Below are 15,324 nucleotides of genomic sequence, written 5' to 3' on the forward strand. Positions count from 1 at the left end.
AAAAGAAAGGTAAATGATACAATGGACAAGTATAAAGCACAGTTACTTGCTAAAGGTTTCATACAAAAACAAGGTGTTGATTATGAAGATAACTTTTTTACTTGCTGCGAAATCCTTCTCAATCCACATAATTTTGTCCATTAAGAATGTCGTCTTTACATCATATGGATGTAAAGACCGCATTCTTAAATAGTGACTTAGAAGAAGAAATATACATGAAACATCTTGTGGGATGTGGAAAAAAAGAACCCTAAGTCTTCAGACTACTAAAATCTATCTATGGGTTGAAGTAATCTTTAAGGCGGTACATGAAGTTCCATTTAGCCACCACCACCTTCGGGTTCACAACGAGTTAAGAAGGTTATTGTGTATACATGAAGAAGTCAGGAAGATTTTTTCTGATACTATCTCTATATATAGATGATACTAGCTGGTAATGATATGTGACTATTGGTGACGACTAAAGATTGGGTTTTCTCGAACGATGAGATGATAGATCTTAGGTAAGTCAACTTTCTTATCGGGATAAAAATCATCAGGGTTTGCCCTAGGAGATTCTTGGGCTTGTCTCAAGCTACCTACATACAGAAAATCTTAAAGCGGTTCAAAATAGAAAATTTAAAGTTGTTGAAACCTCTATGGAAAAAAAAACTACCAAGCTAGACAAAAAGTCTTGTTCCTAGACTGAAGCTTAGAAATCGGTTATATCCTCAGTACCCATGATTAAGGGTTAATTGAGAGATTAGGGCTCTTTACTGCCCCACTCTAATTTATACTAATAAAATTAGAAGAGAGTATATGATAGATTGTAGGACCACCTAAAATACAATGTTCTCCATTCAACACTCCCCCTCACGCTAGATGATAGATATTAAGCATGCTCGACATGGAACTAGTAAAGGAAGATGTGTATATGGTAATGCTTTAGTGAGGATATTTGCAATCTGTCATTTAGACTGAATATAGGTTGTGGCAATTTTGTTGGAAGCAATCTTCTCTTGGATGAAACGACGGTCAACTTTTATGTGCTTAGTCCTCTCATGGAAAACTAGATTATTTGCAATGTGGGCTGCTACTTGATTATTACGATAGAGCACCATAGGACCTGTGAAAAATTGAACCTCCTATAATAAGAACTGGAGCCATAATAGCTAACAGACGGCATTGCCCATGGCTCTATACTCCGCCTCTGTGCTAGAACGAGCAACTACATGCTACTTCTTACTTTTCCAAGTAACCAAATTCCCTCCAATGAAAGTAAAATATCTTGAAGTAGACCACCTATCTGTACAGGAACCTGCCTAATTAGCATCACCAAATGCCTCTACCTGAAGATGACCATTAGCCTGATACAAGATCCCCTGACCAGGTGCGACCAGGTGCTTTCTTTAGATACTTGAGAATCCTAAGGATTGCCTCCCAATGTGGAACTTTGGTCGGTGCATATATCTACTCACAAACTAATAGCGTATGCAATATCTAGCTGAGTGACTGTAAGATATATCGGATTTACTTCTTCTATATCTTCCCCACTCATCAAACAAATCTCCCTGATCATCCAATACCTTCCCACTAGTCTCCGTAGGTGTATCAGCCGATATACACCCAAGCATGCAAGTCTCCTTTAGAAAATCAAGCACATACTTTCTCTAGGAAAGATTAATGTCCAACTTTGATCTAGCGACCTCAATCAAAAGAAGTAGAGGAGTCCCAGCTCTTTAGTCTAAAAATATTTTTGGAGATACTTCTTAAGTTTTGAGATGCCAGATGCATCACTCCATGTAATGACGATCTCATTAACATACACTATCAATGTTATCATGCTCTCATCATTGTGATTTGTGAACATTGAGTGATCGAAATTACTCTGATAGAAGCCAAAAGCAAGTAACACCTTACCAAACTTGTCAAACCAAGCTCTTGGAGACTGCTTCAAGCCATAAATTACTTTTTGAAGTCTACATACTGTCCCAATCTCCCCAAGCAACAAATCCGCGAGGTTTCTCCATGTAGACTTCCTTAGCCAAGTCTCTATGAAGAAATGCATTCTTGACATCCAATTGATAAAGTGACCAGTCTTGATTACTTGCAATAGAGATAAATACTCGAACAGAGTTTAGTTTTCCTACAAGTGAAAACATCTCCTAATAATCAAGACCCTAGGGTTGCGTGTAGCCCTTAGCTAAAAACATGCTTTCAATCACTCAATTGAACCATCTAGGCAATACTTGACAATGTAAACCCATAGTCATCTCATTACCTTTTTGCCGATAGGCAAATCAGCTAACTCCCATGCATGGGTTTGGTACATAGAAACCATCTCATCTTCCATGGCTTTATGCCAGTCAGGATGAACTAGTGCATCATGATAATTCGTGGGTAAAAATAGATGTGACAGGGATAAAGCAAAGGCATGGAAATTATGACTCAATCAATGATAAGAAACAAAGTGCGATAAAGGATGTAAGGTGCATGATTGAATAGCATTTGGAAAGCAATCCGTAATTCCAAATCAAAGTGAGTAGAGGACGAACCCACGGGTGAAGGAGAAGACGAGGGTGTGCTGAATCAGGAGAATCAACTCCTTTGTCAGCATGGTCTAATGGTGGTATGTCCACAGTAGCAGAGTCAATAAGTTCAAAAATATCAACCGCTAGATGAGGAATTGCATGTGAGACGTCCCAAGATTGTAACTCCACCTCACCAACATTGGAGGTGAAGTAAGGAGCATCCTCAAAGAAAGTGACATCAACATTCACGTATAGACAACAGGCAATAGGGTTATAATATTTATATCCTTTTTTGGTACGAGAATATCCAAGAAACACATACTTGACAACTCTAACATCAAGTTTGTCACTTCCATGTCCAAATATGTGGACAAAGGAAGAGCACCCAAATACACGAGTAGATAATGGAAAATGTGCTAATATATATATATAAAGAGTACAAAAAAGGGGTCTTGCCTTTCAACACTACAAAGGGCAACCTACCAATGAGATGGCATGCAGTGAGAATGACATACCCCTAGAATCGGTTAGCAACATGCATATGGGTGAGAAGTGATCTGGCCACCCCCAACAGGTGTCGGTTTTTTCTTTTAGCTACCACAATTTGTCTTGGGTTATAGGGATATGAAGTCTGGGGTAAGATCCTAGATGAAGTTAAGTATGCTTGAAAGGAGGTGGATAGATACTCTAGTGCATTATCATATTGAAATACAAATATATTGCTTTTAAATCGATTTTGAATCTCTCTATGAATTTTTATTTTTATTTTTTTAAAAGTCAAAAACCTCATAACGATCTTTTCATCAAATACAACTAAATCATACATGTGTGCCCACCCTAATAATTTATTGCACACATGTTTAAATATTGACACGTGCCCAAATGTGGATGGGCACGACTCCCACAAATGTGTGGAATTAGTAAACCTCTAACCATTACAATGATCTGGAAGAGCACGTGAACAATAGCCTTAGGTTTTTAACATGTACAAATAGGGTGTGGCTCAAGTTCCAACCAATGAGATTATGGACCCCACTGTAAATGGCTCGTGAAGCAAAAATCTCCTCAATAGGAAAATCTTAAGCCTTCAATTGTATGGCCAAAAAAACATAAGACGCTTAGGAAAGAGAAAACATTAGTCCACAGTAAACTAGAAAATGCCAAACATTCAATGGTCTACATTCTCACGTGTGGGAGATCCGAGTTGTGAGAAGCTTGTCCGAAGGTTCAAGATCCCCAAGTGTGAAAATTAGGCTGATCCAAGTTTGTCTGCAGGATGAAGATCCCCTAGTGTGAAAAACAGGCCAATCCACTCATCATGTGGGCCAAACATATTGGATCAGATTGTCCGCCTAGTGTGTGGAATAACCTGATTTCATGCCAGCTATCTTCTTGATTTACCCAACCCTTTTTATGGCTTGGATATCCTATGCTTAAAGGCCATGAAATTGTGGGTGGTTTGTAACCCTATGGCAGGTGTTACATGCCAAAGCTTGATGGAGGCAAATTCATCACAAGAGACAATAGTTAATGGAGAGGTGAGAGGGTAGTGGAAGTTTTACAGAAGTGTGATTGTGATGCAGGACATGGAAAATTAAATATGATATGCAAGATTGCAGGCTTAGATCACACCAATTCAGAAACAATCACACAAATTTCACATCCCACATGAAAATCCAAACATTCAATTAAAGGGGAATCTATGCTGGTCCAAGCCGACACAGGCTAGGACTGGACCGATAAAATTATAAACCAAACAATGTCAAAGGGAAATAAAATCAACTACTCATGCATAAAAATTAGTCCCTAATCCAAGGGATTCCCTAATTTCAATTCAAGGAACCCTAAGGTGATAAAAATGGGCAAATCAATTAGGGATCATGTAATATAGGGTTAGGATTCATGAAAAAATGGCTTTGAGAGGATAAAAGAGGATAAAAACCTGACCCAAAAGATAATCCCGCGTGTGGTCAACAACAATGGCCCAGACGGACGTGCGTGTGATCTCGGCCGCACGTGTGTGGGGCCCACTATTCAGAAAAAGGCCACCTTGGCCCTGGTCGGCCAGGGATGGACTCCACAACCTCCAAATTTCAGCTCGATCCGATGTACGGTTTGTGCGTGGTGCTCCGCCGAAGTTTCAGCTCGCCTGCGGGCCGAAATCTGGAAACCTGCTTCAATGAAGAAATCTGATGCAACAAAAGGACAAATTCGAAGTACGGATGGTGGGGGAAGATGGAAAAAAAAAGATGATGGAAGATGGGGGTGAATTGGGATCGATGTGGCTTCGCACCACGGTAGTTAGCCCTTCGAAAAGGGAGGGCTTCGCACCCACTTTTGAATTCTTCCACAACTCACGAAGAGAGCAGAAAAATAAAGCAGGAATTTTTTATTAACTTCAATGACTGAAAAGAACTACAAGGGGTGCCTATTTATAGGAAAACCCTATACCCCAAAACTCGCATCATGTGCACAACCTATTACTTGGCGATGAAGTAAACTAAAATAAAAACTAAATAAAGAAATCTAAAGCGTTCACGATGTTCTAAATAATAACAATAAGCAAAACCTAAAATATGAAATCAATCCGACTAGCGGGCCATGATCATGAGATCCCATGATGGGCTTTTCTTGATTATCGGGCCCATTTTTTTGAACAAAAATTCCGTCTTCTAACATGGGGGCCCTCCCTGGACATCGTCATCGATCCAGATCGACGTTGGGGCCCTCCTTCATGTGTACATGCGTAGGGGGCGGCGTGCGTGCGCGTGATGTCCCCATCAGATTGGTAAAAAAAATAAAATTATAAAGGCAATATATTTTTGTAAATCTTTAACAGTGGCATAGATTCTGGACAAAGAAATTCAAAATGATTGCTTTTCTTTTTTATAATTTTCCTTGTCTATAATTCTTTCTTACTTTTAATAAAAGATGTTCAGGTACAAGAGTTAGTGATATCATATACGACATACCATAGCATAAACATGTCATGTCATATCCAACATGGGTACCCCAATGGATTTGGAGGTTAATTGACAACAAGAATTCTATATACTTAATTAATGAATTTTTCAAGAAAACAATAATTATCATTACCTGAGATAATATTGGAATTGATGCCCCAGAGAGAATGGCTGTCCAAGGAAAATAAAAAAATAAAAAATAAAATCTCATTATGATACCTAAAAGTAATACATTACCAACCTATAAACAAAAGCATTTGAAAAAGATCAGTTAAACAAATACAATTTAATGTGCATGTCATCAGGGAAAAGATATTGCGTAAGAAAATACTTTGGTACAATTAAGAGGTAGATACAAAAAAAAAAATTTCAACACCGAAGACAACTCCCTCAAACGTGGAAAATCAAAACATATCATGCGAGTCTATCAGGTAGCTTGTGTCGCTTATGTATAAATGTAAGTCTAACAAATACAATTTAATGTGCAAGTCATCTGGAAAATATATTAAAAGAGAAAATGCCTTGGTACAATTATGTGGTAGATACCGTAACTAATTCGCAACACCATTTAAAACTTGAAAGCAGATGACACAAGCAGAATAAGAAGAAAAAATGCCCACAAAGATGGAAATCAAAACATAGAAATATAAAGTTCACCAGTCATCAAGCATGCGATTCAGTCATTAGTAATTCTTAGTGATAATTCAGAAACGTCCTTTTGGTAGCTTGTGTAGCTTACATATCTATCATTTGATTTAAAAAACAACCTCTACAGCTTGTACTGAAAGGGATCTAGATTTGAGAAATTTGATGTAAATAGGGTTTTAGAAAACCCTACAACAAAAATTCACAATGCTCAAAAGTTATAAACTAGGGTTTTCTTTCAAATGAATACTTTTTGAACTCCAGCCAAATGGAGAAGCTTTCCTTGTTTCCTTGGTCAACATTCTGCTACTAGTGAGGCATAAACCTCAAGCCTTCAGCAAAAGCTTTTTTGTTATTTGAGCTTTAATTAAGCATTGAGACGTTATTACACGAGCCTTTCCTTGAAGCATAAGCATCAGTAGCTTTTTGAAACAATGATATTGATGAGGCTATACACTATGCAATTAAACAATCCCTGTTGTTTTCTCTACAGCTAAAAGCCGAATGATTTTATTGGGCTTCAGGTCTTCCCCAGTTTAAGGGATGTAAAAGGGATTTTGTTTATTTATTTATTTTTTTTTTGAGATTATGGCATGTTTTCTAATGATCTTCGTATAGACCTTGGATGATCCCTCATCATCCCCTCCTTCCGCACCCTATTTGTTTTCTCTAGCTTTTGTGTGGTTTAATAATAATAATAATAATAAAGAGCTACAATTAAAAAGAAATTTACCAATCATGCTAGAAGAATTTGATGGGCTTATCAACTTGAAGCCAGTTTGGATTGGGGACTACCACAATAATGTAATGGAAAAGTGAAATGGTTACAAATTACTTGTCTCCTCAAACCATCTGCTTTTGATTGAGGATTGCCGTGTTTGGTTTATCGGTGGTAAAATCATAATGATGACATGTTTCCATTACTTTAATGTCAAATCATCAATTCCATACACTGATATGCTTGCTTGGATTCGAGATTTCCATGGTAATGCAATCGAAAAGAGCAATGATTACAAATTCCTTTACATGTCTCTTGAAAACATCTGCATTTGACTGACGATTGCTATGTTTGGTTTTGTGGTGGTAAAGTCGTTATGATAGCCCTTTTCCATTAGATTACCGTGGTAATCCCCAATCCAAACAGGCCCTAAACGCAGAGTAACAATGCATGACACTGATGTATTGAGAAGGAAAACATATCCCAAGTAAAATGTAGTTAGTCATCTTAGCCTAATGCAACTCACCATTAAAAACATTATTGATTAACATGTTATACTGAATTATTGGTAAAATATGGCATGTGCACTTAATCAATTTTTATAACTTGATATATATAACTTACTGAAATCTCCTAACTTGGCATAATACTTACTGAATTTTCATAAATTGATTAGGTAGGTCTTTAATTTGAGTATGTTGTTGTTCTTATAGCTACAATATTTGATTACAACAGGTTCCACATATCAGTGTCTGTCAAAAGAAAATACACAGAATGCAGACATATGCTGCTCAAGTGGTCTGCAGCATCATAAAAAATATATGTTTCAATTATGAAGGAATAACAGAAGATCGCTAATGTGAGATGTGTAGTACCTCCAGCTGCCATTCCTGATGCTGCACCAAGAGCCTCTAAGAGACCAACAGCGAGATACCAAGTCTTCGGCAAGGAAAGCATCTCATCCGTAACAATGCCAGCATGATAGCGGAAATACAGAATAGAGAAGTATACCACCACATATCTGGAAAAATAAGTATGTGACTAAGCCCCAGATAAAAATATTGTGCTTCAAAGAAGAAAATCAAAGAGTGGACATAGACTGACAATTTTAGGTGCATGATTCACTGTAGCACAGAGAAGAACATTGATACTCTAACAGTGTAATGGTTGACATGGAGGCATTATGAAATTGTATGTGTGGGAAAAAAATAATCCAAATTAAACCATCCAAATGGTTAGTCCCACTTTTAGATGGATCATAAACCAAAATTTACAGTTATTTGATACTTAGCTAGTAGATTAGTGGATATTTATTAGACGGTTAAGATGAACCATAGCCAATGGTCTCCCCAAATCAGAGGTTAGGATTGTTCAACCAATCTAAAATTGGAGGATAACCTGTCTGGAGTGGGTCTGGCAATTTGGATAGTATAATTTGAGTTAATGCATGGCCATGCAATTTCTGAATGACTGTGTATCAACCATAATACTCTGTCAGAGTATCAAATAACTCCCCTAACACAAATTGGAATGGGTTTTTTTTTTTGGATATGAATGGGATAATATATGACTATTAAAAAAAAAAATGCTACATTTCTGAACAGCAAAATTTACAGCAACAAGAGCACCAGATACAATTGAGCATTATTTCCCTTACAACATTTATGACCAATCAGCATGTGTTTGAAAATGGAAATTGAAGTGGACCATTTCTGAAATTGTAAAATGTGTAACAAATGACAGTTTTGAATGGCTAAACAAATGCTGATATGGAAGTTTATGTCCAAGCAACGGTAATGCCACTGACAAAAGGCTTACAACTATGAACAAAAATCTTCTATTTTTCCACCAGATGCAGTTGACATAAAATTGAAGATATCCTTGAATGAACTTTCGCTGCGCTGCCTTCACAGTTTCAAGCTTCTTCAAAAATTAAAAATAAATAAATAAACCTATTCAGTATTTCATATATACTAGCATTCATTGCTTTGCAGTAAGGATAAGTTCCAACTTACCATGTCTGTGTGACTTGCAACCTATCCAATAATTAGCCCCATGATGAGCATCGAGAAATTCAAAAATCTTCATCAGGCAGGTCACACCATAGAATACAATGTATAGCCATTGATATAATGAAAAAAAAATACAGTTGTGGCCCACTTGGTGGATTGGGGTAAATTTTGCGGAAGGTGTTCCTCATGGTGAGGCCAACTTTTGAGATGGACTGGCGGATGCACACATGCTCGACAAGATAGAAATCACCCTCTCTAACATATATACATACACGCACGCACACGCACGCACGCACATCTCCACACACACACACGTGTGTGTAGCAGGATTGTCAAAATCAGATCATTGATCCAACTAGGAGACTTTCATGTATGGGATGAATCCTAAGAGGGAACTGGGGAAAAATGACTCTTTGTGCGTGCGTGACTGTGTGGTCTTGAGTACAACCACTTGGACCACAAGTTATGCTCCACCTAGAGCATGACTTCCAACCTATTAAGCAGGCACAACATCCAACCCTTCCAATATCTTGGCCCCACCATGAGGTGACTGCATTTTTCTTGTTTCTTTTTGTGCATTCACATCACGAGTGGCATTGAGCACACCATAAAAATCAATGTCTTGTCATTATTAAATAGAAAAATACAAGTGTGGTCCATTTGATGAGAGAATGTGGCTGATTTTTGCACTAGGTGATCCACATGATGGGGCCAACCTATAAGACGGGTTGAATGTTGCATACACATGAAAGATTAGAAGTCAGCCACTAGGTGATACAAGTGTGGCCCACTCAATGAGAAAATGTGGCTGGTTTTTGTACAAGGTAATCCTCATGATGGGGCCAACCTATTGGACAGGTTGGATGTTGGGATGGGAGAATCGAAGAAATTGAAGAAAATACATTGATGGAGGGGAAAAGAGATGATAATGTGGGGATAGAAGGAGACCTCGCACCTCCTTTGATGAAGATTAGCCTCACAACAATCTCCTTTCCAAATCACATGGAAGTATCTTCAAATCTCATGAAGATAGAAGAAGAAGAAGAAGAAAGCAAGAGATTTTCTCTTCTTCTTTTTTTAATCACAAAATCCAATGAGGGAGAGGGTCACACGCCCACCCTCTTTTATAACTCTCAAAAAGTTCAAAATTTACAATAAATACCCTGTTTTGTGAATTTTGATGAAAATAACCCTAGTCTAACTAAAATCAACTAAAAACACTCATAATGGTGTCCAAACATAGCATAAACAAAACTAAATCCTATAAGCTGATAAAATCTAAGAAAAACTAGTGTGGACGATCCACGATTAATGGACCGATCATATGATCGAACGGCCTAATCGTCACATCCCTCCAATCCAACAGTCTGGATCACTCCATAAAGCAACCCATGCGTATCTTCCTAGTGTAGGGTCTTCCAGATGCTCGTACATGCATATGGGGTCTTCAGCACGATCACGGGTACTCACCTAGCCACAGGGAAATTGGTGTGGCCCGCCTCCTCTGATACGTAATCATGGGTGTACGTGACGTGATGTCCTCATCAGCTTCTCACGTTTGGAAAGCGATTGTTGCGACAAAGCATCTCATGTTTCAAAGGATTGCTTTCTCTTTGGGTGACGGTTGTCGCATTCGTTTATGGGTTGATAGATGGTGTGGAGATCGTGCTCTTCAACATTTATTTCCGAAATTGGCAAGACTAGCTTCAGATTGTTTTGTTTTGGTCACTAAATATTTCTCCATGCTGGGGAGGGAATTTACTTTGTTGGCATTTCTGTCAAAGTTCGATCCCTCGCCCTTGGAGTCGGATTCGCTTCTTTGGTTGGGGCATCCTTTTGGAAATTTCTCAGTGCGTTCTTTGGTTCAGTTCATTCAGGAAGTTCAACCTTCTCAGCCCATTCCTCATCCTTTTCATTGTTAGTTTTATGGAGCTCCTTCGCGAGTGGTAGTTTTTGTTCGGTTGGTGGGGCACAAGAGGGTTCTCACCCTGGATAACCCTCAGAGGAGAGCATTGACTCTTTTGAATATGTGTTAATGGGTGAGGAGAATGCATAATCTATAGACCATTAGTTTTTGCATTGCTCCTACACATAAAGTGTGACCTCATTTTTTTCCATTTTCTACAAGTGGATTGGGTTATGCCCACTGTTTGAAGTATCGATATCACTACAAGTTTCGCTGGCCGTGGATACGGAAACAATATTGACATCGCCGATAATATTGCTGATAACCGGAAATGTGGGGAAATATCGAAAAAACAATGGAATTTTCAACGAAACTTCAAGAGATGTTAAAATGTACATATTTGCATATTTATAAATAAAAAATTGCAAAAAGAATACAAACATAACAAGTTTTCATTTAATGGAACCTTAAAAGCATGTGTTATTGTAAGAAATGAGTCCAACTATCCCATCCAGCCTATTTAACCATCTAACCTTCCATCCAAGCATCCATCAATATTGCAAAATATCAACAACATATAATATTTCATCAACAATTGGAAAGGAAACGAAAGATTGTGGTCTCAATATCGTGCATGTTGCGATATTGATAATATCAAGATATTATCAATATTATCAATAGAAAATGAACACTACATACAACCATATGCTCATGAAAATAATTTTTTTTTCTAATAAACAAAATTTTGATGATATCAATACGTTGGCGATATTATTGAAATATTGTTGATGCACTTGTTATACAAGCATTACCTAGAATTTACATAGTCGAAAATATTGGCGATACATTAGCGATATTGATGCATTGGCAAGACAAGCGACACCTAGAATTTACATAGTTGAAAATATTGACGATTACATTAGTGATATTGATACGTTAGCAACACTTAGCAATACTTTGCTAATACCTGGAATTTCTGATACTACCAACGCTATCGGTATCGCTGAGCTATTGACATTTCTGTCAAAGTTCGATCCCTCCCCTTTGGAGTCTGATTCGCTTCTTTGATTGGGGCATATCCTGAGAAATTTCTCGGTGCGTTCTTTGGTTCAGTTCATCAGGAAGTCAGACCTTCTCAGCCCGTTCCTCATCCTTTTCATTGTCGGTTTTATGGAGCTCCTACACGAGTGGTAGTTTTTGTTCGGTTGGTGGAGCACAAGAGGGTTCTTAACCTGAATAACCTTTAGAGGAGAGCGTTGATTCTTCCGAATATGTGTTTAATGTGTGAGGAGAATGCGGAATCTATAGACCATTTGTTTTTGCATTACCCCTACGCATATAAAGTGTGGGCTCATTTTTTCCGTTTTCTACAGGTGGATTGGGTTATGCCAAGGTTGGTTGAAGACTTCATGTGGCCTTAACACGGTGGGGGAGTGGGAAAATCAGCGAAAGCTAATTGGCGGATGATTTTGATGGGGGTTTTTTGGGCTATTTGGGGGGCTAGGAATGGCCGTTGTTTTCGAAATGAGGTGGGGGCTGAGGCTCTCATTTGTAGGATTGAAGGGCTGGTGTCCAGTTGAGCAGCTTCGGTTTAGGCCGGTGATCAGGTGTGTTTTGTAGTGTGGAGTGGCTTTTCTTTCTTTGTACTCTTTTCCCGCTTTACAGGCTGTTTATAGAAATTTATGTTATCTTTCAAAAGAAAAGTAAAAAAATCAACAATTTGATCCATCTATTTGTTAGAGACCATCATGGATTGCTTGATCATCGTCATCTAAGCCTTATCCCAATTAATGGGGTCAGCTACATTAATCATGTTGCGTCATTCCATGCTAGATGAATAATAGATTACTTATGATTCTAAAGAATCACTTTTGGTAGGCAATCGTGAAAAAGGATGGCTATAGAAAATAAGGCCAAATCAAAAATGGATTGGATCATCTAATCAGTGCAATTTTTGCAACACGGCCTGAGAAATATGTTTTGGACTTGATGGACATTTCAAATCAAGATTGGATTATCTAACTGAACTTAGGCACCTAGGAGGACTAATAGAGCACTGGAGGATCTCTCTCTCTCTCTCTCTCTCTCTCTCTCTCTCTCTCTCTCTCATATGGGAATGATCACAGAGAAAGAGGCAAAAGTTGAGGAATTAATGGAAAACTTTGGTATATAGGAGAGACTAATAAAAATGGGGTAGTAACAGTGACTGATGGAGATTTAAAGGATAAAGTTGTAGATATTAAAAGAGTAGGTGATAGGATTTTATTAACAAAGATTGTGTTCACAAAGGAGATAATTAACGTCAATAGTACATGTGTCGTAGGCAAAGGAAAGAATTAACAGAATTCCGGAGGGGACATGGATAGATTAATACAAGGAATTATAAATCAAGAAAGGATACTAATAGAAGCGACCTAAATGGTCATGTAGGAAATGATAGTGAAGGACATGAAATGACACATGGAGGGCATGGTTTTGGGACGAGAAATGAGATGGAAGATGTGATCCTTGATTTTTCTGTGGAAAGCAATCCTATATTGAAAACAGACTTTAAAAGAGAGAAGAACCTTTAATGGCCTTCAAAAGTGGAAACATACAACAGAACCTTCTTTCTACTTAGGATGACAAAACGATCAATATATCAAGACAAGGTCCTACGAGGAGTGAGTTTGACTATACAACATAAGCTAATGGTTATAAATGTTTATATCAAGAGATGGAAGAGAGGGAGTGAAATTAAGAGATGTCCATGAGCGAGGCTATGGAATTTTAAACGAGTGAAATTAGTGTTATAAACGAAGGACAGTAGAAATATTTTATGAAAAATTTAATGTTATAAGAAATGCAATGGTTGAGTGCATCAAGAAAGTAGTGAAAAAAGTTTTAGGTATTTACAGGAAAAAGCCACTCTAATAAAGAAATTTTATGGTTGAATGATGAGGTTCAAAATGCTATTAATGAGAAAATGTAACGTTACAAGGCTTGGCAAGGGAATGAGGGACTAGAAATGAGAAAATTTTAGAAGAACTCAGAAATTCCAAAAGGAATGCTAAGAAAGTAGTGAGGTTAAACTTAAAGCATATAGAATAGATTGGGACAATAGAATGTGAGAAATATGCTTCCAAAATTGCAAAAATGAGGAAGAGGAAGTGTAGGGACCTAGATAATGGTGAATGAGAGAAATAAGGAAAAGGAAGTGTACGGACCTGGATCATACAGATTTGAGAAAGATGACCCCAAAATTGCAAAAATGAGGAAGGGGAGGAGCAGGGACTTGGATCTTATTAGGTGCATTAAGAATATTGGTTAAGATGATTAGATTAATGAAAGGTGGAGAACTTATTTCCAAAAGATGTCAAACGACGACCACCCTGAAAGCCTAGGAATCAAAGGAACAAATTCAAATGAGACTGAAGATCATAGATATTTTCTCATAAGATTAGGATATTTGAAATAACAACTAAGAGAAGAGAAAGATGAAGACAGGAAATGGCTTAGGACCAGATGGTATACTAGTAAAGTTTTTGAAGTGCACAGGAGAGAGAGAGAGAGAGAGAGAGAGAGAGAGAGAGAGAGAGAGTTTATACTATGGACGCTATTTTCTTACTTAGCCAGTTGATCGAGAAGTATTGGGAGAGAACAGAGGATCACCACATCATCTTTACTATTGACTTGGAAAAACCATATACATGTACCTAGAGAGAAAATCCAATACGTGTTGACAGAGAGTATCAAGAGAATATATCAACATGTTTAATGACATGTAAAAGGGAGCAGTAAACAAATGTGAAAACAATAGGTTACCAATTATAATGGCCTACACCAAGAGTCAGTGTTGAGTTTGTATCCTTTTGCATTTAGTTGAGTTAACTGGGCATTTACAGTAGGAGGTCCTGTGGTCTACGCTGTTCAACAAATGGCATAGTTTTTTGTCGGCAATACAAGGGACAGGGTAAAGGAGTATCAAGACAATATATTAACATGTTTAACGATATGTACAACAAAAATAATGGCCTACACCAAGAGTCAGTGTTGAATTTGTATCCTTTTGCATTTATTATGGATGAGTTAACTAGGCATTTATAGTAGGCGATCCCATGGTGTACATCGTTCAACAAATGCCATCGTTTTTTATTGCCTATGGATGGATGTTAGAATCAAAAGAATTTAAAATTAGCACACAAAACAATTATATGACAATGCAATTTTGGTAATAAAAGGAATGGAAAATAGGGAACCAGTTAAGACTAATGGCAAATAAGTACCTCAAAATGACCACTTTCAATATCTTGGGATGATAACCCACGAGAATAAAGAGGATAAAGAGATTGATGAGGATGTTCTTCATAGAATTAGAGCTACATGGATGAAGTGTAGATGAGGCTCTCAAGTTTTGTGTGATTGCCGCATACCAATCAAACTGAATAGGACATTTTATGGGACGGCTATGAGATCAACATGCTTTACAAGACAAAATGTCGGGGAGTCAAGGAATAACACATTCATAGAATAAGTATAGCCTAAATGATGATGTTAAGATGGAATGGTGGCAAGACGATGAATGGTAGAA

The 15,324-nt window shown here is 37.7% G+C and overlaps 1 protein-coding gene across 3 annotated transcripts in view; it reads right to left on the reverse strand.

Annotated features, from left to right (window-relative positions):
• Positions 1-15,324, reverse strand: part of LOC131228158 (protein CLT1, chloroplastic-like) — a 127,906-nt gene that overhangs the window by 83,752 nt on the left and 28,830 nt on the right. For all 3 annotated transcript variants that reach the window (XM_058223995.1, XM_058223994.1, XM_058223996.1), the window contains exons 2-3: positions 7,712-7,857; positions 5,607-5,644 (exon numbers count right to left, since the gene is read on the reverse strand). In XM_058223995.1, the coding sequence (XP_058079978.1) occupies positions 5,607-5,644; positions 7,712-7,857 (184 nt within the window). The remainder of the gene's footprint in view (positions 1-5,606; positions 5,645-7,711; positions 7,858-15,324) is intronic.

The sequence above is a fragment of the Magnolia sinica genome, chromosome 15 (assembly GCF_029962835.1).
Source record: "Magnolia sinica isolate HGM2019 chromosome 15, MsV1, whole genome shotgun sequence".
In the NCBI taxonomy this organism is placed as follows: Eukaryota; Viridiplantae; Streptophyta; class Magnoliopsida; order Magnoliales; family Magnoliaceae; genus Magnolia; species Magnolia sinica.